This window comes from Morone saxatilis, unplaced genomic scaffold (genome assembly GCF_004916995.1).
Source record: "Morone saxatilis isolate NCDOM2014 unplaced genomic scaffold, NCSU_SB_2.0 Contig22, whole genome shotgun sequence".
NCBI lineage: Eukaryota > Metazoa > Chordata > Actinopteri > Moronidae > Morone > Morone saxatilis.
This window is the reverse complement of record NW_023339785.1, coordinates 10,541,696-10,566,405: the sequence shown is the minus strand read 5'-3', so window position 1 is coordinate 10,566,405 and position 24,710 is coordinate 10,541,696. Positions and strand designations below refer to the sequence as shown.

At 41.1% G+C, this 24,710-nt stretch overlaps 4 protein-coding genes across 7 annotated transcripts in view; 2 read left to right on the top strand and 2 right to left on the bottom strand.

Moving 5' to 3' along the window:
• The window catches only part of pttg1 (PTTG1 regulator of sister chromatid separation, securin), a 9,991-nt gene extending 6,796 nt beyond the window's left edge, over positions 1-3,195 (bottom strand). The window contains exon 1 of the mRNA XM_035669416.1: positions 3,154-3,195. The gene's annotated coding sequence lies outside the window, so the exon portion shown is untranslated. The remainder of the gene's footprint in view (positions 1-3,153) is intronic.
• Positions 1-13,855, top strand: part of sept6 (septin 6) — a 16,678-nt gene extending 2,823 nt beyond the window's left edge. The window contains exons 3-11 of one of the 4 annotated variants that reach the window (XM_035669412.1): positions 1,081-1,276; positions 2,680-2,866; positions 4,318-4,479; positions 5,190-5,286; positions 6,521-6,689; positions 6,905-7,037; positions 7,163-7,353; positions 8,847-8,893; positions 10,118-11,725. In XM_035669412.1, the coding sequence (XP_035525305.1) occupies positions 1,081-1,276; positions 2,680-2,866; positions 4,318-4,479; positions 5,190-5,286; positions 6,521-6,689; positions 6,905-7,037; positions 7,163-7,353; positions 8,847-8,850 (1,139 nt within the window). In that variant the 3' untranslated portion in view covers positions 8,851-8,893; positions 10,118-11,725. The other 3 variants (XM_035669413.1, XM_035669411.1, XM_035669410.1) reach the window with 3 other exon arrangements.
• A 3,017-nt stretch (positions 13,856-16,872) lies between these two features.
• Positions 16,873-22,368, top strand: nkrf (NFKB repressing factor). The gene is made up of 3 exons (XM_035668878.1): positions 16,873-17,248; positions 17,629-17,753; positions 18,651-22,368. The coding sequence occupies exons 2-3, from the start codon at positions 17,663-17,665 to the stop codon at positions 20,951-20,953; spliced, it is 2,394 nt and encodes a 797-aa protein (XP_035524771.1). The 5' UTR covers positions 16,873-17,248; positions 17,629-17,662; the 3' UTR covers positions 20,954-22,368.
• LOC118333300 (ubiquitin-conjugating enzyme E2 A) overlaps positions 21,722-24,710 on the bottom strand; it is a 3,755-nt gene continuing 766 nt past the window's right edge. Inside the window, exons 2-6 of the mRNA XM_035668879.1 lie at positions 24,050-24,130; positions 23,808-23,833; positions 23,210-23,299; positions 22,980-23,068; positions 21,722-22,774 (exon numbers count right to left, since the gene is read on the bottom strand). Of these exons, the coding sequence (XP_035524772.1) occupies positions 22,646-22,774; positions 22,980-23,068; positions 23,210-23,299; positions 23,808-23,833; positions 24,050-24,130 (415 nt within the window). The 3' untranslated portion in view covers positions 21,722-22,645. The remainder of the gene's footprint in view (positions 22,775-22,979; positions 23,069-23,209; positions 23,300-23,807; positions 23,834-24,049; positions 24,131-24,710) is intronic.

The following is a 24,710-nucleotide window of genomic DNA, read 5'->3' as shown; positions in this document are numbered from 1 at the left end:
CAACACAACACAACACACACACACGTGTTGTTACACAAACACTTTCAAGATCTGATATTTTGTAGGTAAAATTTCTGATTGTGATGAATTTTGATGAATTCAGTTTTGGATATTTAACTACTGGTTCGAGTGCAGTACCGGATGTTGACCGTTTGTTTTTCATAATTTGATTAATAATTTAAGTAATTCCATTGTAACTTTACACTGGTGCTCTTACAACCAGAGTCTCTGGAAACACTCTATCATGAGTACAATCCATTCAAGGATAATAAAGAAAGATGATGCAGCAGACTTTAAGAGGAGACTGGAAGTGCTGCTGTGTGACTCACAAATACAGCACTACAGTAGTACAAGCGTTACTTGAGGCAAAGACATGTGATCTTTGTTTCATGATAAATTGGTTTTGGTTTGAAATTCCAAAGTGTGGAGATAAATGTTTCCATCGGGCTGAAAGATGGCACAGGGTTTGTATTATTATGATTTCAGGGGGTCTGATTGCAGTCCTCTCCAGTTTGGCCCCCAGTTTCTTCACACAATATGCCAAAGTGCCTTCAGCCTGAGAGACAGGAAATAGGACCCTTGATGCATCAGTGACTTTTGATTCTGAGGGAAAGATTGCAGGTTTGGATCCAGCACAGTGAGATATCCTACAAAAATAGGCTGTGTGCTTAGACTGTAGGTCAGGCTGTAATGAACGAAAATAGCATTTGTTACAGAGGGAGCTCTGTATCTGAGTCACCTGACGGCCTCTAGCAGCACATCAGTGAACAAGCAGATACTTCTGCTGCTTTGTGGCTGCAAGCTTTTGGAAATTACACATTTTCTTATCATTTTCAAAATATCTGCACACACTCTTCATAAAAAGAGGGTATAAAAAAGGTCTAAAGCTTCAAATAATCGAACGTCGGTTCCTAGTTTGGAAGTATGCCGAGTAATTTAATAGGAAGTGAAGACAGTTCAGTGTAAAGGAAACCGCTTCATTGATTTAAACGTCGTCCTCAAAGGAGAAGCCTCTGACTCTGGAAGAAGATCCAAGTTTGAAGAAGCCCAATAACGTGAAGCATGTTTCTTTGTTGTCAGGTGAGACGGGTCTGGGGAAGTCCACCCTTATGGACACGTTGTTCAACACCAAGTTTGAGGGTGAGCCCACTCAGCACAACCAGCCGGGAGTCACACTCAAGTCCAACACCTATGAGCTCCAGGAGAGTAACGTGCGCCTCAAACTCACTGTCGTCAACACCGTCGGCTTCGGGGACCAGATCAACAAAGAAGACAGGTAAAGCAGTCTGAACGACGTCTTTGAGGGAGTGAAAGGTCTGATCTGTTTATCACTGGTAGGGTCTTTGTGAACAATAGCTGAAATCCACACTTATAATGAGTCTGAGCGCTCGGAGACTTCTCAGAGGTCAGGTTTCATTCAGCCCCGAGCCAACAAGGGTCAGGTTGTGGGATCAAGTCTCCTTCTCAAATAGTTTCCTCTGCCGCTTTAAAGGATCAACCATCGTAGAGAGAAACCAGATCTGTCACAGCATCGAGGTGAGAGGCCTCTGGTGTCAAACAGAGCTGCTGTAGACTGTCTGATACTATTTAATCAAACAGAAGTTATTGTTAATAAACCATCCACAGTGTAATCACTAACTCTGCTCCTGAGGTAATTCGAGGGCGGAGTAAGCGCTCTGTAATGAGAAGGATGTGGTTGTTTCCAGGTTTTACACTTTGTTCAGTATCACATCGCCGATCATAGAGATAATAACACGGTCGTACTGCATTTTACACAACCACATAATCAAAGTCATGTGAACTGTCAGTGTGTACAAAGCTGTGTCTCTGTTTGTGTTACTGTGTCTGCTGCTGGATGTCTTTGAGACTTCCTGTAGGCCTCAACGCACGCTGTCAAACATCTACTTTATGTCCATTTTCTGAAGCATGCATCATTTTCAGGTTTACGTGTCGTTTTTAAATAATTACACTAATAATTTGAGACCATCTCAAACGGTTGCAACTTTTAAAGTGGATCCTCCTGAAGACTGAGAGTCCTCTGCTAATGAGAGTTTATCATCACAGAGACAGAAACCGATGATGGATGTCGTCAACTTAAGTCTAAATGTAACTGTTAACCAGGAAGTTGCTCTCAAATGACAAAGTGTAAATACCAGGAGGAAGTTCCCTGATGTGATGGTGAAGTTACAGTTTGTACAGTCGGGTACATTTTACTTCAACGTAGCAGCATGTTAATGGTGGATATGATCAGTAACAACATATAGGCTGCTATAAAGAAGTTACTTACGCCTCACTCGTTTTGGGTTTTAGAGTTTAGATCGTCATATTTTACTGACGAGAACACAAATACACAGAAAAACAATGTAACTTTATAATATTTCCCCAAATTCAGTAGCTGTAGTGCACAATAGATTATGTGATACCTTCAATATGGAGTCTTTTTCCTCCAAATTCAAATTTGGTCATTTCTTGAGGAGGAACCTTCAAAGGCTGCGGTGTATCTATATCCAATCATTATAGTTTTCATATACTACTATACTAAATATAGTGATTCTTTGCACAGATGACTCTAAAAACACTGTGTATTGTTTTAGTGGCAGAACATGACATGATCTAATAAACAGTATATTAGGAAAGAAATGCTCAGATGTCTTCCATGTTTCTCCCTTCGTCTGACAGCTACAAGTCTATTGTGGAGTTCATTGATGCCCAGTTTGAAGCATATCTACAGGAGGAGCTGAAAATCAAACGCACGCTACACAGCTACCACGACACTCGCATCCATGCATGTCTGTACTTCATCGCTCCCACAGGACACTCACTCAAATCCCTGGACTTGGTGACCATGAAGAAACTTGACAGCAAGGTGAGCTTAACTTATCAAACTGTTATTGTGAGCCAGAAGCCATTTTATCTCAGTGTTTGTCTTTGTTTTGTTGATCTCGGGGATCTTTATTTAATTCTGGGTCTTTCCTATTAGTTCCAGATCAATTTTTTTAGGGTTTAGCGATGACTCTTGTAATGTGAAAACTTCCTACAGTTTAGATTCACACATTTAATAGCCATGGTGTCTGTATTGTTATTGTTTAGTGAGACATGCAGGAGAATAAAGAATAACTGTTATTTAATCCCTGTGAATATGGGTAGACTTACTTGCAGCATTTGATCTATCGACTCTAGCCAAACCTTTTCCAGGTCATCTGGTTCCTGCGTCTGTGTAGGTCAGCTGTGAAATGCAGTCGGCTCAGTGACCGCTGCCTCGTTTTTGTGAGGTCCTCTCCGCAGTAGCTTATTTGCATGGACCTCCTGGCGTTTGTACAAAGAGTTGGCTCAGTGTTTGCCAGAGCAGCTGAGCCCTCTGGCAAACACTCACAGCAGTGTCGTCCAGACCAGAGCAGGTTTACACATTCACCACATTCAAACAGGGCTCTGCCGTAGTGTCCTTGAGCAAGACGTTGAATCTTCACCAGACTCAAGGGTGCAGTAGTAAGCGGTAAGTATTTTTTTCACATGACCCTGAACATGCCTTTCTTTCACTTGAAGGGGCCTCCAGATGGAGAGCAAATAATTGGGATTGTGTAGGCGTCAGGGAACGTAGAAAATAGTTGTGTGGGAGTGAAAGACTCGTATCCATCAGCCAGTTGTAACTCTGCGTATATGAGAGTGACCCGGATTGTTTCCTCCTCCTTCATCTCTCTCCATATTTCTTTTTTTTTGTTTGGATAACATGAATAGCATAAATGTTGTACGGACTTGAGTCTGACTGTTAACACCATGTTTGGAGAGCTTTAAGTGATCTAGAGGAGCAGAATGAAGCCTCCTGCTCCCTTTGCTGCTTTACTATTTATATCTCCATGCCTAAGAATGTGTAATTGTCTGCAATACACAAAGGCCTGAAGTGAAGAGGTCTCGGACTGTGATGTGTTGAAATGATGAAGACGGAGCAGGTTTCTCTTTTCCTTTATGAAATTGCATTTTAAATTACTACAAGGTCGGCCACCAGCGATTGGAAGAGGTGAAAAAAAAAACCTTTAAGTGTATTTTATTCTGTTACTATAGCTGAGTGTCATTCAGTCGCCACCACTGCTTCTAAAAGACCAGAATTATTTGATTCATAACGTGTTTAACCTTTTGGTCTCTCATTAAAAATACATCAACTCTTTTTCCAACTTCGGACTGTACAAATGGCGGCGGGGAAAAGTTGCCACTGACAGACGAGTTAGAAGCTGCTTTATATTTAGCTCCATATCTGAAAGCGTTATCTGCACCTTGTCATTGTGTCAGCCCACATTAACTCTCCTCGTCTCTCGACTGCAGGTCAATATTATTCCAATCATTGCCAAGTCAGACGCCATCTCCAAGAGCGAGCTGGCCAAGTTCAAAATCAAAATCACCAGTGAGCTGGTGAGCAACGGAGTGCAGATCTACCAGTTCCCCACTGATGACGAGTCCGTGGCAGAGATCAACTCCACCATGAATGTAAGGTTCACCACTGCCTCTCTGTCTACATCACCTGTTTTACTTAGTTCATATTAGAGTTGAAGTGTGAGGTCATTTCGGTCGGACTGAATCCTCATTTTCACCCTGAGAACATACGACAGTTTATGTACTCCGTGTCTCGTCTGTAAGTTTTGAATAATGCTGTTATGCGTTAGCGGCATAAACAACATGTGACGTAGAATCAGGACAGGCATCATCTGTGTCTGCTCGGGCTGTCAGGAAGCCGCCCCGCGCAGAGAGGAGGAGCCTGTTCAGAGCAGCACAGTCAGCCGGCTCTCTCCGCAGGAAGCCCGCAGTGTGGGAAAGGGCCGCGCTCACTGACAGATGAACCGCGCTCACTGAGCTGTTTACGCCATCTGATCTGTGAAGATTCTTTAACTCCCTCACTGATTGTGTTAGACCGCTGCCTCTCTCTGTCAGTGTACAGTCTGACCACAACTCTGATAAAAGGTCATCCTCCTGTTTAAGCCTTAAGTCTCTTGGTGTCTGTGTGCTGTGAACACTGTGTGTAGGTTTGGTCTCGAGACCTCCTCTGTATGAATTAAACAGTTAGTCATTTTTGAGTCATAAATTGTGATACATGGTGGTTTGTTGCAAGAATTTGAGGAGAATCTGCAGAGCTCTCAGTTGTGTGTGTGTGTGTGTGTGTGTGTCAGTATACCAACATTGCCTTTCCCTCTGCTCCACAGAGCCATTTGCCATTCGCCGTGGTGGGGAGCACAGAGGAAGTAAAGATCGGGAACAAGATGGTGAAGGCCCGGCAGTACCCCTGGGGAACGGTGCAGGGTAAGCCTAGGTCACATCCTGCACAGGAAATGAGAGCGTGCTCCCTCTCGCCAGAGCTGCTACACCTACTCCCTCCCCTCATATCGCTCCTCGGCTCTTAACAGCTGCTCCAAACCAGTTGATAACCAGTTATATAACCTCGTTCAGCTGCAGCGCCCTCTCTGCCATTATGTGGTGTCAGAGCCGCCGCAGGTCTTAGCTCTTACAGGTTCGGACATTTTGAGTCACTGATGATGTTGATTTGTTATTGACCGACGCGACCAATCCATAATAAGAGTGTGTGTAATGTATTGCAAATAGATAGCAGCCACAATACGTCTATTAGCTCATATAACATCATACTGTGCAGCTTTAAACTGTATTATTGTGTGTGTGTGTGTGTAAGTTTGCCAGGACTCGGCCTGTTCAGCTCTCAGTTTAGATGCAGTGCTGTCCATAAGGATGTGGACAGTTCTGAGTTGGTTTTGTCTTCATATATCTTTGTTTTGTCTGACCAGAAATCCAAAACCTCAAGATATTCAGTTTATATGATGATATAAAACACAAAAAGCCACAGAATGGTAAACTGTAATGATACTGTAATTATCAGAATAGTTGCTGATTAATTTGGTCATTTTCATTCATTTTAGGCTGTTTAACGTCCTCATCCAACGAACCGTGTAGAAATTGGACGTCTTTTTTATATATAACCCCTGAGGAAAAATAGTCCTACAGTTTCTACACTGTTTACCCAACATAGATATAAACACCCTCAAACATCCCTAAAGCTAAAGTCAGCACTTTAACCTCACAGTCCTGGTTTCATTTGAAATTCAATGTGCTGGATTAAGGCCAAACAATGAAAAACATATCGCTGCCTTAATGCTGCCGGTCCGCGCTGTATCATGTTTCTGGCTCGAAGCTTTACCCGACATCGGGTCTGTTTACCACACACAGCATGTGTACTCACATGATGTCACATGGTGTGTGGGAGTGTGACGCTCGATTCAATCCAGTAACAAAATCAATGGTGAAGCCACAGGACATGAACACTATCCTGTTTTGAACTTGCCCTGTTGGAAATACTCTCTAGTTATAAAATGTGTTTGTTTGCTGTATTTTATGTAAACATCAAATGATTCTGATGTTTCTGCTACTGTACACTTACTGCAGATTACATAACCCATTATAAATAGTGTGCCATCTGATGTGTTGGGTAAAACATTCATGTGTCACTATGATGTGTCTCTCACAGTGGAGAATGAGAATCACTGTGACTTTGTCAAACTGCGAGAAATGCTGATCAGAGTGAACATGGAGGACCTGCGAGAGCAGACTCACACACGTCATTATGAGCTCTACCGCCGCTGCAAACTGGAGGAGATGGGCTTTAAGGACACAGACCCTGACAGCAAGCCCTTCAGGTAGTGGACTCGAGGCTGCTCTCATACAGCTGCACTTTTTATCTTTAGCTCTTCTACTCTGCTCTCAATTTCATGTGGCATTTTTCTGCTTCCATTTATCACTGGAATGTTTTATTACACCAGTTTGTGTCTCCATCTGCTGTGTTCTCCAGTCGGTGGCCAGTGAAATGTTTCTGCTATTCATTTTTATCCCCTTTTTCATTTTCATTTTTCAGTCTTCAGGAGACTTATGAAGCTAAGAGGAACGAGTTCATGGGTGAGCTGCAGAAGAAAGAAGAAGAAATGAGGCAAATGTTCGTCCAAAGAGTCAAAGAGAAGGAGGCTGAGCTCAAAGAGGCAGAGAAAGAGGTATCGGCATTAAACGGAGACGCTACCCCATCCTGAAATATCATGTGCATCAATAATCTTTGTTGAAAGTTCCCACTCTTGTCTTAAATAACACAAAGCATTGTTCCGCTTTGTCCACCGCATAGTTGCACGAGAAGTTTGACCGTTTGAAGAAGCTTCACCAGGACGAGAAAAAGAAAGTGGAGGAGAAGAAGAAGTCTCTGGACGACGAGCTCAACATGTTCAAACAGAAAAAGACTGCTGCAGAGCTCTTGCAGAACCAAGCGCAGCAGGCAGGGGGCTCCACCACACTCAAGAGGGACAAAGAGAGGAAAAAGTAAGTATTGTTCTCTTCCTCCAGTGCCTTCCTTACATCTGTCCTTACATCTTAGGAGACCACCACCAGTTGTATAAGACTTGTAACAGTCTGGATGCTGTGAACCTGGATGAACAAGGCCACACGTTATGACACTGACAGTCCAGGATGTTGATCATTTGCCAAATTCATTTCTAGGCTCTGTTCAGAGAAGATGTCTGTGTTACATCAGTTTATGAATACAGTTGCCAATATATGACATTTTTGTGTTAAAGGCCTTTATGTCCTTTTGTTATGCATTTCAGAAACATGTATATAACAAATATATATATATATATATATATATTTAGCTGTGACACTACTTAAACATTCATCCTACTTAGTGCACATGTGCAGACAGAACTTAATTATGGTCTGTCCTATTAATATTATCAGAAGCTTAGCAGTTTCTCTGTCACCACTCATTAATAATCCACCTGATGTTGGTATAATTAAATGCTAAGCCTAAGAACTCTCTCAGACTCTCACTCTGCTCTTTATTTCTGAGAGACGATGAATCCGATGAATGTTTACCCTCCATGTAATGACAGAATATGTTGACCAGAATTCATAATTTATCACTAATGTGGAAGAAAAGAGAGGGAGAGACTGCAAATGACGAGCTGTCCTCATTGAAATAGTTGACAAGTTGCCAACTGTCAGCGTAGTCTGATGAGTGAATTACAGCCTGAAATAATCTCACTGCACGTCTCAAACAAAACAGATCGTGAAATTAAACACAGATTTGTGCAAATAACTTTATTGCAACTCGGTTAACAATTCATGGACAGTTCCATTAACTTCAGTTTTATAGTAGTCACATAAAACTCATCTGGTTTTAATGAATCTTCAGGATGAACTCTTTGTTTCATGCTGTGCTTTTCTTTTCTTGATATATCTGAAATTAATTCTGTTGTCCCCTCCGACAGTTTATATCAACAGTTCATTAAATCATGAGCGTATGAGACTGTTCTCGTGTTTCAGGCTTCGAGGCAGTGTTTGAAGCCAGATGTGTTCAAGTATGGTTGTAGTGTGCTGTTGATAATGTCGGTCCTTTCATGTTGGTAATCAACTCCTGGTTTTGTGTTGAAGCTGATGTGACGCCGTGCCTGTTAGAAAAGGAAGAAGACACTTGCACTGAGAAGGTTCTCGTTGCTTTTTTTCCCCTCCCCGTTAATTTCTTTTCTTCACAGCCACTTCTTCTCTTTAAGAGCTCTGCCTGGAAAATGTCTCTTCCAGCTGTGTCACTTTAGCTTTGTCTGTGGGTCACTGATTAAAACTGACTAGAGAGGTCTTGCACTTAAAGCGTTAACAAGGATAATAATCACGTTTTATCTGTATTTAACCTTCAGGATTAAGTCAGTGTTTTCTTCAGTTCCCAGAAGACACAGTTATTGATTAATGCTTGTTGTGTTGATGTGAATCTGTCCTGTGAGTGCATGTGTCACCTATGTTGCATCCATAATGTTTTCCAGTTAACTCCTCCCACACTTGCTGCATGCTGCATGAGGCTCCTTTTCTGGTAAGACTCCCCTCTTGAGTTACACCAACAATAATCTAAAAATATGAAATATATGACCGGGGCTTCATTGATTGTCTTGACCAGCCTTTAATTTATTTATTGTACACAAATTAAGTACAAATTAGGAATAAATGATCACCCAAATTAGAATTTAGGAAAAGAAGAAACTGGATTAATGGTCCTAAAACTTTACTGGACTAAAAATAGTCAACGTTTCTACGCTGCCGAGTGTTTGAAGATTTAATCCATTCTGCGGATACTCTTCATTTTTTCCTTCATTGAGTCTGACATCCTGCACCTGCCCTAAATATAGAACTGGCTGCACACACAACTCCCTTTCTGCATCTCCACATTTAAACATGATCAAATGAACTTTTAAAAGCTGTTGTCAATTTCCTCTTCAAAGTAATCTGAATGGATACAGTAACTCAGATACGTGAGTGCTGCGGCCCTGCAGTATGACGTTGGTAGCATCTGTGTCGATCATATCCTTGAGCTGGCAGTGTTTACCGACCTTGTGCCAGCTACTAAATCAACCACTTTATTAGATCCCCACACGCCCATTTGATGTACTGCCCCATCTGCCTCCCTGAATCCACAACGGTCTCCTTTATTGTGGCTCTCCCAAGCCTTTCCCCCACATGGCCCTGCAACAGCACAAAGAGCCATTCAAGGCTGAACTGAGACTAACAGGTCACGCCACAGCAGCAAACAGCCTCAGGGTCCATCTCTGTTTACAGTGATGACATGTTTTGTTGATCTCGCAGCCATATGACGACCCCCACCGCAACCCCTCCCACTTGAGTGGATACAAAAGCCAAAATCCACAGAGAGAGATGCTGTTGAGACTCAACTGCTGGGGAGGGTAGAAGTGAACGAAGACATCTGTCTCGCAATCTGTAAACTCCTCAAGCAGCTCAGGACTGCTAATGTAGATGAAAACAAGCTGCTGTTTGATGAGCAAAGAGACTGAGCCACGAGGAAGACAATCAGGAGCATTGTTTAAGGTCAGGGGCGGGGCGAAACCTCTGAAAAGAATTAAAAGTGAACGACTGTACTTGCACCCTAACCTCTGTACACTCAAACCTTCTGAGTTGCCTTAAGAGCTTGATGTCTCCTCCTAAATGCACCGTGGTCACTAATGTTGATGTGATGTCACTGATGTGTCGTGATGATGTTTTAACTCAAAAGAAAGCAATAACAGCCCTTCTCTCTCGTTTCCAGCTTAGGATTCCTGTAGAAAAAGTGCTCCCTTGTGGCCATCCTGCTGTGAATGAGTTTCCACCCCATCATCCTTTACAGTACCCCTTCCCCACCCTCACCCTCACCCCATAATTCAACCCTCCACATGCCCTCCCTGCTCTCTGGAAGACGCTGGGTGTTGCTAGCAGTTTGACATGACTTTTTCTTTTTGCTGAATGATGCTTGTCCTTTATGTGGTTTGTACAAGCAGTTATTCAGCTTGTCTTTTTATACACATTTGCAAAAAAAAAATGCATTCCATATTTGTTTTGTATTCTGTGATTCTTTGCATGATGGAGTGAGCTTTTTAAACATTAACATACATGACTACTGTTGTGATGGGCAGAAATGTATTGAAGCTCAAGTGAAACATGCATCAGACTTTGGGCCCCGAGTATGTTTGTGTGGTCAGTTGTATCAAACTGATCTATTTTCAGATTAAAGCAGTTTCTAAGAATACCTGCTTACCTTGAGATTGTAAACAACAACAACCAACATACTTGTCATGAATTAGTCATTGGCCTCGGGAAGAGCTACTTTGTTATTAGTGTAAAGTTATAATCATTAAGATTTCAGTCCTGGTTGATTTGGCAACGCCAGTGGCTGCCATGGTAACAGCCAGTGCAGTTTAATGCTACAGCAAACACTCCTTAACTACTTTGTCAGAAACAACAAAAGAGAAACTGTTTACGGCCAAGATAAACAAACTCAGATTAGCCTTTTTCCATCATCTCATAGTCAATCTGAATTCATGCTGCCCCTGGTAATATTTTAAACTAAGCAATCATTTTTAGCACTATACGTGGTGAATACATTGCTATTCCTGTGACCTCTTCACAATATAAGTCACACACAGTTCACAGTTGAATGCTTTTAGTTTGAAGAGGCAGCAGTAAAAATAGAAGTAGCAGTAACTTCATATAGTTGTGATACAGGCTGTAGGAGTGTGAACACTGAGGCTACAAGTGGATTACAAGCAGCATTTCCTGCTAATCTCTTGTTCATAAATAGGCAAAATGAACCCACCTCAGGAATGGCGGACTCTGCCACTAACAATGAAAACAATATTATATACAGGGATAAATACAGACTGTAAATACATTGAATGACTATTGCAGAAGAATGTAGAACAGAAATATGACCAAAAAGAGGATTTGATTTCATTAAAAACTTGAGGAATACAACTTTAAAGCTTCCACTCATTAGTACCTCAGCATAAATACTAGATTTAATGTGTTTTGGTGTTTATGTCCCTTTGCTGATGCTGTTTCACTTTAACCTGATGCATGAGTAGTTGTGAGCCTAATCTCTTTACCACTTCTCCCATACCTCATTCATTGTCATGTGTTAGTGCATACTTGTCTTAGCTTTCACATTTGCACTTTTTTTATACACAAATGTGATGTTTTTTGAATATATGTTGTCAGTGCAATTGTAACTTTCTTTTTTATTTCACTTCATATGAAGGCACATTTTAAAGTCAATCATCATTATGTCCTGTGTCCTGCAGGGACCAGTGTTGTTTGTATCAGTGTTACACATAAAAGACACATTATATCAAAAGAAAATAAAGGCCAATTTTTCACCAAATAATACAACTGTGGCCATAATCATTGTGTATCACAAGCATTACTGTAAATTGAGATTTTAATCACCTCAAATGGGGAAAGTGTGGATACTGCATTAGATTTAGATTGTTAATTACTTTCACAATTGGTTTAAAACCTTTTAGGGCTCAAAATCTTGAGGCATCTGTTGACCTCAGTTGTTCCTTGTTTTTTCACCACTTGGAGGTCCAAGGTTGCTTTTATTGTCTTATAAAAGATACATTTGTCTCTGCTCTGATTGCACGTGATGCCAGGCTCAAAATACATCAAGAGAAGAGTCATTCCCTCCTCCTAATCCTCCGCTCACTGGTCTGTGTGGTTTCACTTTCCTTTGCAGTAATCCCTGGCTCTGCACTGAGTAGGTCCTCAGCCCTCAAGCTTTGCTAAGGGACCAGCCTTTGTGGGTACAGAGTACCTCAAATGTGACCAGAGGCTTTGTGGACCCCATCCTTCAGGGTTTCTTAATCATTACCTGCTCTGCTATAATATTGATTAATGTGTATTTGTGTTTCACTGCAGCTCTAACTTCACTGTCTGCGATCTAATTCTTGCTTTATTGCTTCTGCTTATGTTTATATGTGTACTGTTGTTTTTTTTTGCTGTGACTAACATTTTTTCCACGTCAGTTGTGATGTAGATTACGTTCTCACTTGTTCGTTTGAATATTATTCACATTCACAAGACAATTAGGTGGAATTATAACATCAGTGGGCACAATATAATCTCGTGATTTTTTTTTTGCTTTGGACAACTCTGACCCCAGGGATTTCACCACCTAACTTTGTATTTATGATCTTCCTGATATCAGATGCACTTATAAATCTCAAGCCTGACTTGTGTTTTTGGAAGCGTTTCTGCTTTGCCACCCCTCTAACTGCCGGCTTTCTTTCTCTTTGTCTCTAGCTTCTTTTAATCTGTCTTGACCACCTGAAGAGGGGATTGCAGATTCAGCAAGAACTAAGCACCCTTTACCTCTTCCTGTTTTTCTCGCTGTATGAACCTTTTTTATTCTCCCCATTGCATCTCCTTTTGTTGAATATGGCCTTATGTGGACTGGCATGGTATTTCTGACCACCTAATGAAGCTCTAAACCCAGTCAGGTTGGGGGGGCCGGGCACAGTTTAAATCTGCTATTATGTCTTAATGTATATAAAGAGACTCTTGTCGTTAATAGAAGTCATCAGTTGAGGTTCAGGACTCTTAGGTTAAATCATTATTTGATCTTTGCTTGAAACAGAATAGCAATGACCTGTGCTATGCACTCATCTTTTCAATATGATTCTTAATACAAAGCTAAAAAGAATAAAACGCTTGCTGATTTAAAAACAAACTCATCAAGGACAGAAGCACTTAATGCACTATGTGTAATGTGTTATGAAGTATAATGAGTAGTCATGTTTTCTTCAACCTAGTTCAGTTTAAAAATCTGCCGCTTCCAAATGAAACGGCGAAATTAAATTAGAGTCCATAATCATGCGAAAGCCAAAGCAATATTTTATACTTAGCACTTCATTTGATGGAGCCCATGTTTACATGTCACTGTTGAATACCATGGAGGTCACATGTAATGGCCTTTTATTATTACACATTGTGCTTTAATATTCACCGGCCTATTCTATATTTTGCATGCATCTTTTTATTTCATTACTGCTGTGATCTTTGACCTTTTGACCTGCTTGTTTTTATCCCCCAATAACTCAGTTTTACAGTCTATTTCAACTTCATTGCTGTTTTCTTCAAATGGTGCATATTATTAATGTATATTTGCTCTGTCCTTTGATTTCAGCCCCTCTTTTGCCAAATATTTAGTATGAAGTGGAGTTGAACTGAATCCCAAGATAGGAGTATTAAAAATACTCATGCATTTATATAATTTATAAGGATATATTTTGTGTATTGAAGTGGAGACTTGTTGTTTATTACCTATGATCTTTGGACGTGACTCTGAGTGTAAAGTAACATTTTGGTGTCAGAAAATGCCATACATTTTTCTAGTATCAGTCATCACCTCTTGTAGTCAAAAACTCTCCCACACCGCAAATTATTCAGTATCTTACTTTAGTTTGATTCCATTGATGTACATTTTCAATAAAAAAAATATGATCCAAACATATTACGCCTTTGTCTTTTATTTACAGTGCAGGATGCTCTTCGTTACCTTTAATAATTTTAATTATTGTAGTTTTATGGGCTGTGAAATTACCTGTAATCAGCACTGTCTGTATAACGAGTATTAAATCTGAGACACCTTAATGTTCACAGGTCAGTAGTTCCTGTATTGTGAAGTATTTACTGTGTATGTGTTTGAACTTTATTCAACCAGGACGTCTCTTAAGATTTCCTGTCCAAAATGGCAGCACAGCGTCAGAACACAGTCACATAAAAACTCATAATTCATTTACAGCAATAACGCAATAAAACAGGACCTGAGGGGCATAAAGAGTAAAACTTATCTTGTATGTTATTAAGCCTGGAGTACATAGTACAAAATGTAGTGCAATAAAAAAAACAACTGTCTGATATAATATAGAGCTTATTGTTTTACATGATGGAGACAGCACGGGACTAAACTTGTATTTGACAGTTGCAGTTACTATTACTTTGCTCGTCCACACAGATGTTGTCTGTTATACTGACTGATTAGACCTCTAGTCAGGTTAACGTTGGGTCGAACGAGGCTAAAAATGACATGATTTCACCAAACTGCTATGATCTAATAAGAATGATAACATGGTTAGTTGTCTCGCCAGCAGATACAACAACAGCGACAGAAGGATGAGGTCTTTCAAGAGCAGTCTGAACACACCCACACTGTCTTGGGAAGACGTCTAATTAGGCAATGTAAGTTTAAAAAAAAAAAGGGCTTTAAGATTTTACATGAAAAACATATAATAACTTTATAAAATATTATTATGTGTTATTACTTTTGTACATTATAGTTGATTCAATTATTGATGGAACCACTGTCAACAACATTAAAATGCTGCTGCTAATATATCTGTGTGTGTGATACTTTTACTCAAGTAATATTGTCAACACATAACTTATATTTGAAACAGACTATTTTTACACTGTGGTACCTCAAGTAAATCATCTGAATACTTCTTCCACTACCAGAAATTAAACGTATACAGAATGTTATAAGCAGAAGTTTGAAATTGAATGTGCAGCAGTTTACAGAATATGGTGATAATAGGTTGGTTACACTGTTGACAACTAAGGTTTTTTGTGTCTAGTGTCTATTTGAATTTCAAATCATACATCACTGTGTTTTAGTGAAATTCTGCAGTGAACCTGAGATGAACATGTTGTTAACATGTAACTGTATCTCAACACTCACAGGATAACATCTCCGATAGGGACCCTGTGCAGCTCACCACTGCAGCGACCCCTGCCGAAGCCCTGTGCAGCTCCCAACAACATATTGAAATACTATATTGAAAGTACCATCTGATGGCCCACCAACAAAGAGAGTCAACCCCTTCTGGGCAGCTCTCCATCAGGGAATCTGCACTTATCTGGAACAGGCTTTGCACTTTAGTGCTAGAGATACAGTACTTTACTGGTTTTGTATTTATACTTTTAATGATAATTGTGGAAAATACATTTGTTTTTCTTTACATGCAGCATTAAGCTCCTGGCAGCAGACATTTTCGTACTCTGCTGGCGTCATTCTCCACAGGTGCACCTGTACAAGTGCAGTTTAATTCACACTGTCTATATTATAAATGATCATATAAAGTTAACATGACATTCAGCAATCCACACAATACAGCCTGTGTTACATTATACTTTATTGCAGTCTAAATGATATTTGTAATTGTGGGGGTCCTTGACTATTATTTGGTAATATTGGTAATTGGTGAAATTCTAAAAAGACCCTGCTGAGCACACTGTATAATCTGTGTGTTTAGTGTCAAAGATGTGACCACAGCAGGTAAGAAAATAACTGTTTCTGCTTCCCTCTTGAAATGTGTGCTCTCAATTAATATGGGTGTCAGTGCAGCAGTTGGTCCTACACACTTCACAGCCCGTTCTCATTCCCAGATCATCAAATATGAAGTTCAGTGAATTGCAATCTGAAACTTTACCACTAGAGGCCACTAAATCCTGCACACTGGTCCTTTCGGAATCTCAATTAACATATAAATACTCGGTTTGGAATAAGCCCCAAAATAAAGGCTCATTACCAAAGTCTAACAGAAATATCTAAAGGTGGCAATAGAAATTCAATAAATGAGTTATAATTTTTTCAATCTTCAAGACATTTTTCCAAACATCTCTTGTAACTGAACCTGAAGCCAATACACATAGTATAACATTTGCCCATTACTTATTAAATTAATTGAAATTTTTTAACCATTAATCCCAAATGGAATATAATAAAACTGACTTCCCAAACCCTGGGGGTGGCAAGCTGGCGTGGACAGTATTTTGCCCTCTAAGATCCGCCCCTGGTTTGAGTTTCTGGTGTGAATGTATGAATGAGCGGAAGAGTGAAAAAAAGAACTTTCCTAATTGACTTTATTATAACTAAAACTTCAATAAAAGTAAATATAAAACCAAAACACAATCTGTGTAAAAAGAGGTTGACACCATGATAAGTTTAAACGGAGGTTCTAGCTGAAAGAGTCATAACGATAAGATATTCCATTAATAGTCCCCACAAATTTGGGGGAAAAAAAAAATTTTTTTTTTTTCCCCAAATTATTACAGCAGCAAAGTGGATAGAGAAAAAAACAGTATAAAGACAGTATAAAAACAGCAAGAGTATGAAACAATAATATAACATAATATATATTAATTATAACAAAAGAAGAAAGTAAAAAAAACAGATAACACAATAACACAAATACTAGCAGCAGTTGCACATGGGCAATGAATGAGAAGTTAAGAAGTGAAAACGGACGTTGATTATTTTAAATGAAATGAAAAAGTTGTGAATGAGAAACTAAGTGTCTGTGTTTAAGTAGTGAAGTAAGTGATGAAAACAACAACACAAGTTTCAGAACAAGGGTTTGAAGTGCACACACTGACAGCAGCACATTGATTATTGTATTATAAAGCATCATCAATCACCTGAACTGTGCACCGGCGGCAAAGCATTGTGGGTCAGTGCGGTGTCAGACGCCATGATTTTACTGTAGCTGGAGCAGAAAATGGATGCTTCCTGCTAGTGAGTTCAAAGGCTCTCTGCAGCCCGGAGGATGTTTCTGCGCAGCACCTTCAACCAGCCGCCTCGGAAACACCACCAAAGGGATGAAAACAACCTCCGTGTCTGTTTCCTCTGAGTGTGATATTAAACTGTGAGAGCAGGCTGCTGTGGGGGAGCTGGGTTAGCTGGCTGGCTAATGTTAGCAGTCACCACCGGGTTGCCAGCGTTAGTGAGTTAGCACGCTGGCTACAAAGAGGCTAGCACGATAATAATAACCGGCTGGTCGAAAATAAATGCCCCCTCTCTCGCTCAGCTGAAGGACACAAGTCGGACCAAAGGCTACACCTTAAGGTGAGGATATGACTCGACTATCCGTGCACTTAAATGTTGATAAATGTAATGTTTAGCTTCTTAAACATGTTTGCTGGTGAGAGATGAACCCTGTCGGCCTACTGCGTCACTGTGTGAAGGCCTTGTGCTGGCTGCTGCGTGCAGCTGATTTATCTGTTTATATATGTATCTGTCGCATCCATTATGTGTTTAATAGTGTGATACAGTGTTTTGTCCTGGCACATGGTTTGTATTTCAGTCGCTGCATGCTGCTAGCAGGTGCTGTTTGTGTTTGTAGAGCCTCTCATAAAGGCAGCATGGAGTATTAACTCCTGTCGGGATGTTGTGTTTCTATATTTAATCCTTTTTGTTTTGTTTACATCTTTTGGCCTTGATGACAGGTATGGCCTGGATTTGATTTGGACGGTGCTGGTGATGGCAGAAGGGACTTGCATTGGCGAAATGCCCTCCTTTGACCCAAGTCCTAGTTCTGAAGCAAAAAAGAGACCTACTTCTTCTGATGGCAGTGAGTCTTGATCTGGGTTGCGTTTAAAACTTTCCTGAGCTATAAAACACCAAAAGAACATTTCCATGTTGTTATGTACTGTTTGTGTTTCACCGTTACATATATGTGTGTCATATATCCAAATATAACATATGTTTGATCATATTGGTAGAACTTCTCTTAGACGCGTGCAAAGTCGAGTGATTGAGCAAAACCCCAAAATGTTGATGCAGTCCAGACATATTAAATGTGAAGGTTAGAAACAGCATCAACAAGAGTCAGATGTCTGTCTGAGGGTGTCACGTTGCAGCAATATTGCAGCTCTCTCCAATGTCAAAGAATAATGCTGGCACTATTTATTTTTATTATTGTCGTCAAATCCCATCGAAAGACCAAAATACAGTGGGATTTTCTGTCTCTTTCCAACTTCTCCAGCTCTCTCCGGCAGTATAGTGAAGTGCTGTAGTGCTGCAGAGAGCTTACAAATCTTGTTCTCCAGAAGAAAACAACACAACAAATGTGACAGCATCATGATTTTAATAGTTTTTAAGATTGTGATGCAAGAAGGATCATTCCCACTAATTCAGGAATCATACCGCGTGTTTGGTGGACCACTGAGCAGGAGAGTGTATGTGGGATTGACTCAGAATAAACTACAGATGAATGTGGGTGTTTGTTGTCATGAAGGACAGTTAGCCAGTACAAACTATCACTGGACTTACTCCTCTGTAAATGTATCTTCTTCAGACACTGGATCATTATCCTGTTTTTAAAAAAACGAACGAAATCACACTTTTAGAGCAGTTTCAAGGGACTTTTATCACATTAACCCTGTTTTGATAAGTGATTAATCTGCAAGTGTCCACGTTTAAATCCTGTTGGGTTTTCTAACTGTTTGCCTGTGTCATGTTATTGCAGGAGACGAGCCAATGAGGAAAATGCCTGTGTCAAAATTTGGTTCCAGACCTCGATTCGAGCCTGTACACTTTGTGAGCGGTGGAAGCAGCGGAGGAAGTGGGGCTGATGAGAAGGAGAACGATAAGGAGCGACGGAGGAGCGAGTCGTACGGTACGAGACAGTGGGACTCTGAACACTTCTCTCACAGCAGCACCAGCAGAGCGCAGGGCTCCTCCTCCCTGAGGCCTCCTTTTGACAGAGTGCCATCGTACAGTTCGGACTCTTGGGGTTCCCATAGAGACAGAGAGCGAGATAGAGACCGGGAGATTTTTTCAGGTAGTACGAGTGGTTTGGGTTATGGAGGACGCGGGTCCTCGTCAAACTTCATGGCAAAAACACAGCAGGACTACATAAACAAGTACGAAGCCCACGGCTCTCGAAATTCCGATTCCTATTCTCAGCCCCACAGATACAATGGACACTGGGGAGGGAGCAGATCAGGGGGCTGGGATTCCGGACGTCAGGGTTTGGGGTTCAGTCATCAGGATCGGCCATCATCCAGCAGGCCTTTCTGCAGAGTCTACAACAGTCCAGGCAGGAGCAGCCCCACCACTTCTCTGTCGGGCTCTTCAGCGCAGCCTCTACCTGTGTCTCAGTCGACGTTAGACGAGAAGCAACGGTTGATCGCCAATGTAGAGTCTGCGCTGGCTGTTGCCTTTAGGGACCCTATGTACATGACTGGAAGTGATTCGCCAAACTATAATTTCATGTTGAGCCGCAGCATTCAGGCCTGCAAGACCAATCCTGAGTACATTTATGTCAACCTGAAGGATATTCCTCAGGCTGACCTACCAAAGAACAGGAAAGTACCAACAGACGGTTATGCGTGTGAACTGAGGTGTCAGGGTGTGTATCTTGCTACTGGATACTCTGGGAGTAAAAACGGAGCGAGGGACCGGGCGTCTGAGCAGGCCGTTAAACTCTTCCTGAAACCAGTCGAGGTTCGCGTGGTGCAGCGCAAATACAGACACTCAATAGTCAATGACATAGTTGTGTGCCAGATGCACAGCCCGACCCCGGCCTTTTTACCTGCACTCCGCAACCCAGAGGATAAACCGACACCCAGCTCTAAGGGCCAATATGAGCCTGACAAACGGAAGCACTGGACAGAATTCGTGGTGATGGACAATGCTCACGACGCCATCTGCATACTCAACAATTCTGCGGCTTTTAATCGCATGAAGATAGACTATAAGTTCGACCAGCTCCCCAACAGCAGCGCTTGGCTGTGCAGCGTTTTCCTGCAGGACGAGCTGGTGGCCCAGGCAACGGGCACTAAAAAGAGCTCAAAGCACGCAGCGGCCGAAGAGGCAGTGAGAAAACTTCGCATGAACCAGGCACAGCGACAGCAGCTGCAGCAGCAGCAGCAGCAACAGCAGCTGCAACTGCAGCAGCAACAACAGCAGCAGCAGCAGCAGCAACAATCACAATACTCCCGAGGAAACAATCAGTCCGATTGTGGTGGACGCTTTGGGCAACCGGTCGGCAAGAAGAAGCATCTGAGTGAGCTGGTCATCCTGGAAAACTCTGACAACGCAATCTGTATCATCAATGACACAGCTCAGTTTAATAAAGTGACTGCTGACTACAAGTTCACGGTGCTGCCCGATCACCGCTGGAGGTGTGAAGTTTACTTGGAAGGACAGTTCGTGGCAGCAGGAATTGGGCCCAAGAAAATAGTGAAGCACATTGCAGCAAAGGAGGCCTTAGCCACCTTGAGACAAACGCAGGCCGTGGTTAAATCCAACCTGAGGAAGGAGGGTCACAGCGACGCCATATCCCGATCCCAGATCCTGGCCCGCTCTGGTGAGGAGGCCACAAGGCAGGAGATCAAGGAAGACAACATCGGAAACCAGCTGCTCCGCAAGATGGGCTGGAAGGGAGGTGGCCTTGGCCGAGATGGGGAAGGCATCGCGGAACCAATCAGAGTGAAGGAGCAGTTCTCCAGAGAGGGTTTGGGTATGGACACAGACAAAACTGGAAACCAGCTCAGCAAGCGCGACATCGAGGACATCATTCGCAACTATGCCAGTTCAGACCGCCAGGACGATCTCCGGTTCTCCACCGACCTCACCAACGACGAGCGCAAGCAGATCCATCAGATATCTCAGAAATACGGCCTACGAAGCAAGTCGTACGGACAGGGACGGCAACGCTTTCTAGTTGTCAGTCGCAAAGTACACAAAGACCAGCTCATTGGTCAGCTCTTACAGGAAGGACAGGTGGGACGATATGAGCTTGTGAAACCTCAGGCCTCTCACTAATTTGCATGCAGAGCAAAGCGGGGGAAAAAACAGACAAACCGTCATCGGCTTGAACAAATCACACTCAAGTGTAACTGCTGTTTATACTTGTGTGATACATTTACAACACACGTTAATAAATGGGAATCCTTCAGATATCACCTGTGGTTTCTGCATTCCTTTGCCATGAAATGTACTTTAGCAATTAAGTAATTTAATTAGTATTTTCTTTGTCTCCTGCCATTCCACGTCCTCTATTTGTTTCACTTTTGCACAAGCTTGTGTTCAGTGCTTTATGGGATCATGTCCTGACGTTGCTCCAGTTATTTCATTATTTAATACAATGGCTTTACGAGGTTTTTGTCACCAAAATTCCGTTTTTGTTATGTGGCTCCATAAGGAACCTGGCAGGATATGCAGCTTTTCACTGCTTTTTCTGTGAACATTGTAGAGAGTTGACTGACAGAGGACTAGAGAGGCATTAACATCAAAACTGTAGCTAGGTGTACCCGTCTCACTGTAGTGACACATCTCTATTCAGCAATACTGTTGTTTGCCCTTCTAACACCCGGAGACCATTCTACAAGTACAAGCTGCATCATGATCAGAAAATCACAGCTGTGATCTTTGTTAAATGTCAGTTGTGTTGGTTTGTGAGTACAGTTAACTTGTCTGCTTGTTTTCACAGCTGTAATAACTGAATAAATTAAAACTGATAACCATCAACAGGCTGAGCTTGATTGCGATGGATATTTTTGATACCGTGAGTTAAAAAGCAACAAAGACGACTGATGTATATTTATTTTATTTACAAGAAAATGTACAGTTTGTTACATGGGTTACCAGTGCAAAGGTTTATAATCTGAAAACAGACACCATCCTGTTCAAACCGTGTAATCAGCCTGTTATAGTAGCTGATTTGTAAGATTGTAAAATAGCATAGAAATGTTCTCACACAGCCTTTGAATGTCAGCATTATGAAACTCTGTATGAAGCAAAGTGAAGTGCCCGAAAAGGGTACTAAATGTCTTGTTTCTGTGTTGAAGAGGGACATATTTCTATATTCACCAATATCTAGAACATTTTTAAAATCAAAAGGCATGGCTTTGTACGTTTGAGAGAAAAATGACCCCCAAAGGCATCTGTTAGAGGGATGGATGTCCATGCCAAGGTTAATTTTCTATCCCTCTGAAAGGCTTTCAAAAGGCAGAAAGAAAGAAACCCAAAAGGAAGTGAGGCCACTGAAACAAGGAGAAACACCCATAAACAGGTTTGTTTTTTGTTTTTGATATGAACTGTTGGTATCTACACAGCAAACCACACAGCAAGCACATCTAATAAACTGTCACCATTATCCAACCAGTTTACTTCATGTATAAATAAACAGGTAGAAAAGTGACAACTGAGAGACTGGCTATTGCCTTTTTTTTTTTTTTTAAAAAAAAGAAAAAGAGTTGGGGCATGTAGCAAGTAACCCAGATATAACAAGGTACATTAACTTTTAACAAACATACGCTATTGCCCAACAATAGCATTCGGCAGGAGTGAATGCCACAACACAACAGCATACAAACCTAGCAACAGTTATGGAACAAATATACTGAGAAGGATTTTAAGATGTGTCATTTTATTTCTGTGAGATCAGTTGTTTGCTTGATCGGTGGTTTCTTGATTCGGGGCTGGACACTGTTCATACTCGAACAATAACTGGGGTCAACAGTCACGCCAACTCTGTTCAACAATAGCAGAAACCCTCTTCTCGTACTCCCGCTTGTTTTCCTGGTACAGCTGGGCTGCTTGGCTGTTGGCTGGACTGTTTGGGTTTGGCTCATCCAGTAAAGACTTTAAATATACAAGGAGGAATGTCAGCGGGTTAGGTTTCGAATAAAGCTTTATGACATCACGTGTATAAATTACTGGACTGTTTATGAAACGTTAGGGTATTATTTTTCTTCGTCGTCACAACAAATCGGATTTGTCTGTATTTTTAAAATGAATTTGCACTGACAGGTGATGTGTTTATCTGCATGAAGGAGTGTTACATTACCTGTATTGAAGTTAAGATTGAGGAGACATCATAGGTTGGACTCCAACGATTCTGAAGTATATCTAAGCATATGCTGCCATCTGCATACACTGCGAAAGAGCATACAGGATATTTTTTAGATGTATAGTACAGAAAACAAGTCAGGCGTGCTAGAATAATTAAAAGATAAATGTAATAACTTTTAAATGCTGCAGTTTGCATTGATCCACCCCTGGCAGTGAGGTACGTACCATTTGGATGAAACATTTTGGAGACAAATCGCACTGTTGGAGGTTTATTTGGATATTCCTCTGTGAATTCGATGGTAAGCTTGAAGGTTCCTGGAAGTAAGAAGTAATGGCACGGCGTTAACTGAAATGTATTACAGCATTACAGTAGCCAAGTACAAAATGTCAGCGTCTGACTGGTTGTTCTGGTGATGTTGATACGGCACAAACTGAGTCAGCTGCTCACTTAGTGATAAGAAACTGATTTGCGTCATTTTGAATTTTCCTAATGATTTTTTATTGCACAGCCAAAAAAAAAAAAAGATTCATCAAACTGGTGAATTCATTTTAAGACGGGCTTTAATCCGTTTTCGCAAATGATTACTTTTCATGCTCCACATAAGCTAGAGAAGACTGAGGGAGTTAACTCCAAGTCAAAGGTTTGCCTTCTTGGACAACTAAACTTATTAAAAGCACAGACTGATCCATGTAGGAGACATTTAAACAAAAACAAACTCAGCTGACACTCAAATCTACTCATAATCATATACATTTATATAATCTAACTTCCACAATACAATGCTTAAAGTCATCATGAAGATGTGCTTTAGAGAAGACTTACCATCTTCAAAAGGTGTTCCCTCCGGTCTAAAAGAGAAGTAATACACAACTTACAAAAAGCTTATAAACGTTTTATACTGTAATTTAAAATACTCTTGAAAGCTTCTAACATAAACTGCAGACTGAATTATCATTTTATGTGAAAAAAAAAAAAAAACAAGCAGTGAAAACTCAGAATAATTAAACACTAAAACATCTAAAACTCCTGTCGTAACCTTTAACAACTCAAGCAAAGCGACTTACCCAAAAATGACAGCGTTCCATACCATGATATTGTTTTCTGACGGGGCCCCACTGACCCCAGCTGGAGGATCCTCTTGCAGCCTGGCAGATAAGAGCACAGTGGTATCACATAAAACATGTGACAACAGGCAGAGCAAAACACACACATGTTAAAGTCATCACTGCAACACATACTGCATTTTCACCATAGGGCCAGAAATGAATGATAATTCCTAATATTAAAAATTGGCGTAGTGCAGCTTCTAACATATACAATCTGCAAACATATATGTATAATAAATATAAGCAGAAGTTGTGTCTGTAAGCCTGGAGTAGGCAACTGTATGCTGAAGGAGGGCCGACAGTCCACCAGGATGTACAGCTGGGTGTATAACAACAAAACACAAACATTACTATAACACTGATTATTCATGCGGATTGTTTTGGTCATATGATGACATCAATCACGCTATAATTGTGCTGCATTGTGCTAAAATACTGCCTGAAAATGAACACGAACAATGCCTTTACCTGCTTGATAACTACAACCACATTCCTAATGTTTGTGTTTACTGTTTACTAAAGTTTTGCATGGTCAAACATGATTTCAGAGAGTGGGCCAACCCAGATTAGCTCGGTGTTGGACTCAGTGAATATCAGTGCTGTTTTGTTGGCACACGCT

Coding starts and splice junctions, on each gene's coding strand:
- nkrf (XM_035668878.1), top strand. CDS start 17,663: ATGGCAGAAGGGACTTGCATTGGCGAAATGCCCTCCTTTGACCCAAGT. Junction 17,754..18,650: donor ACCTACTTCTTCTGATGGCA/GTGAGTCTTGAT, acceptor ATGTTATTGCAG/GAGACGAGCCAATGAGGAAA.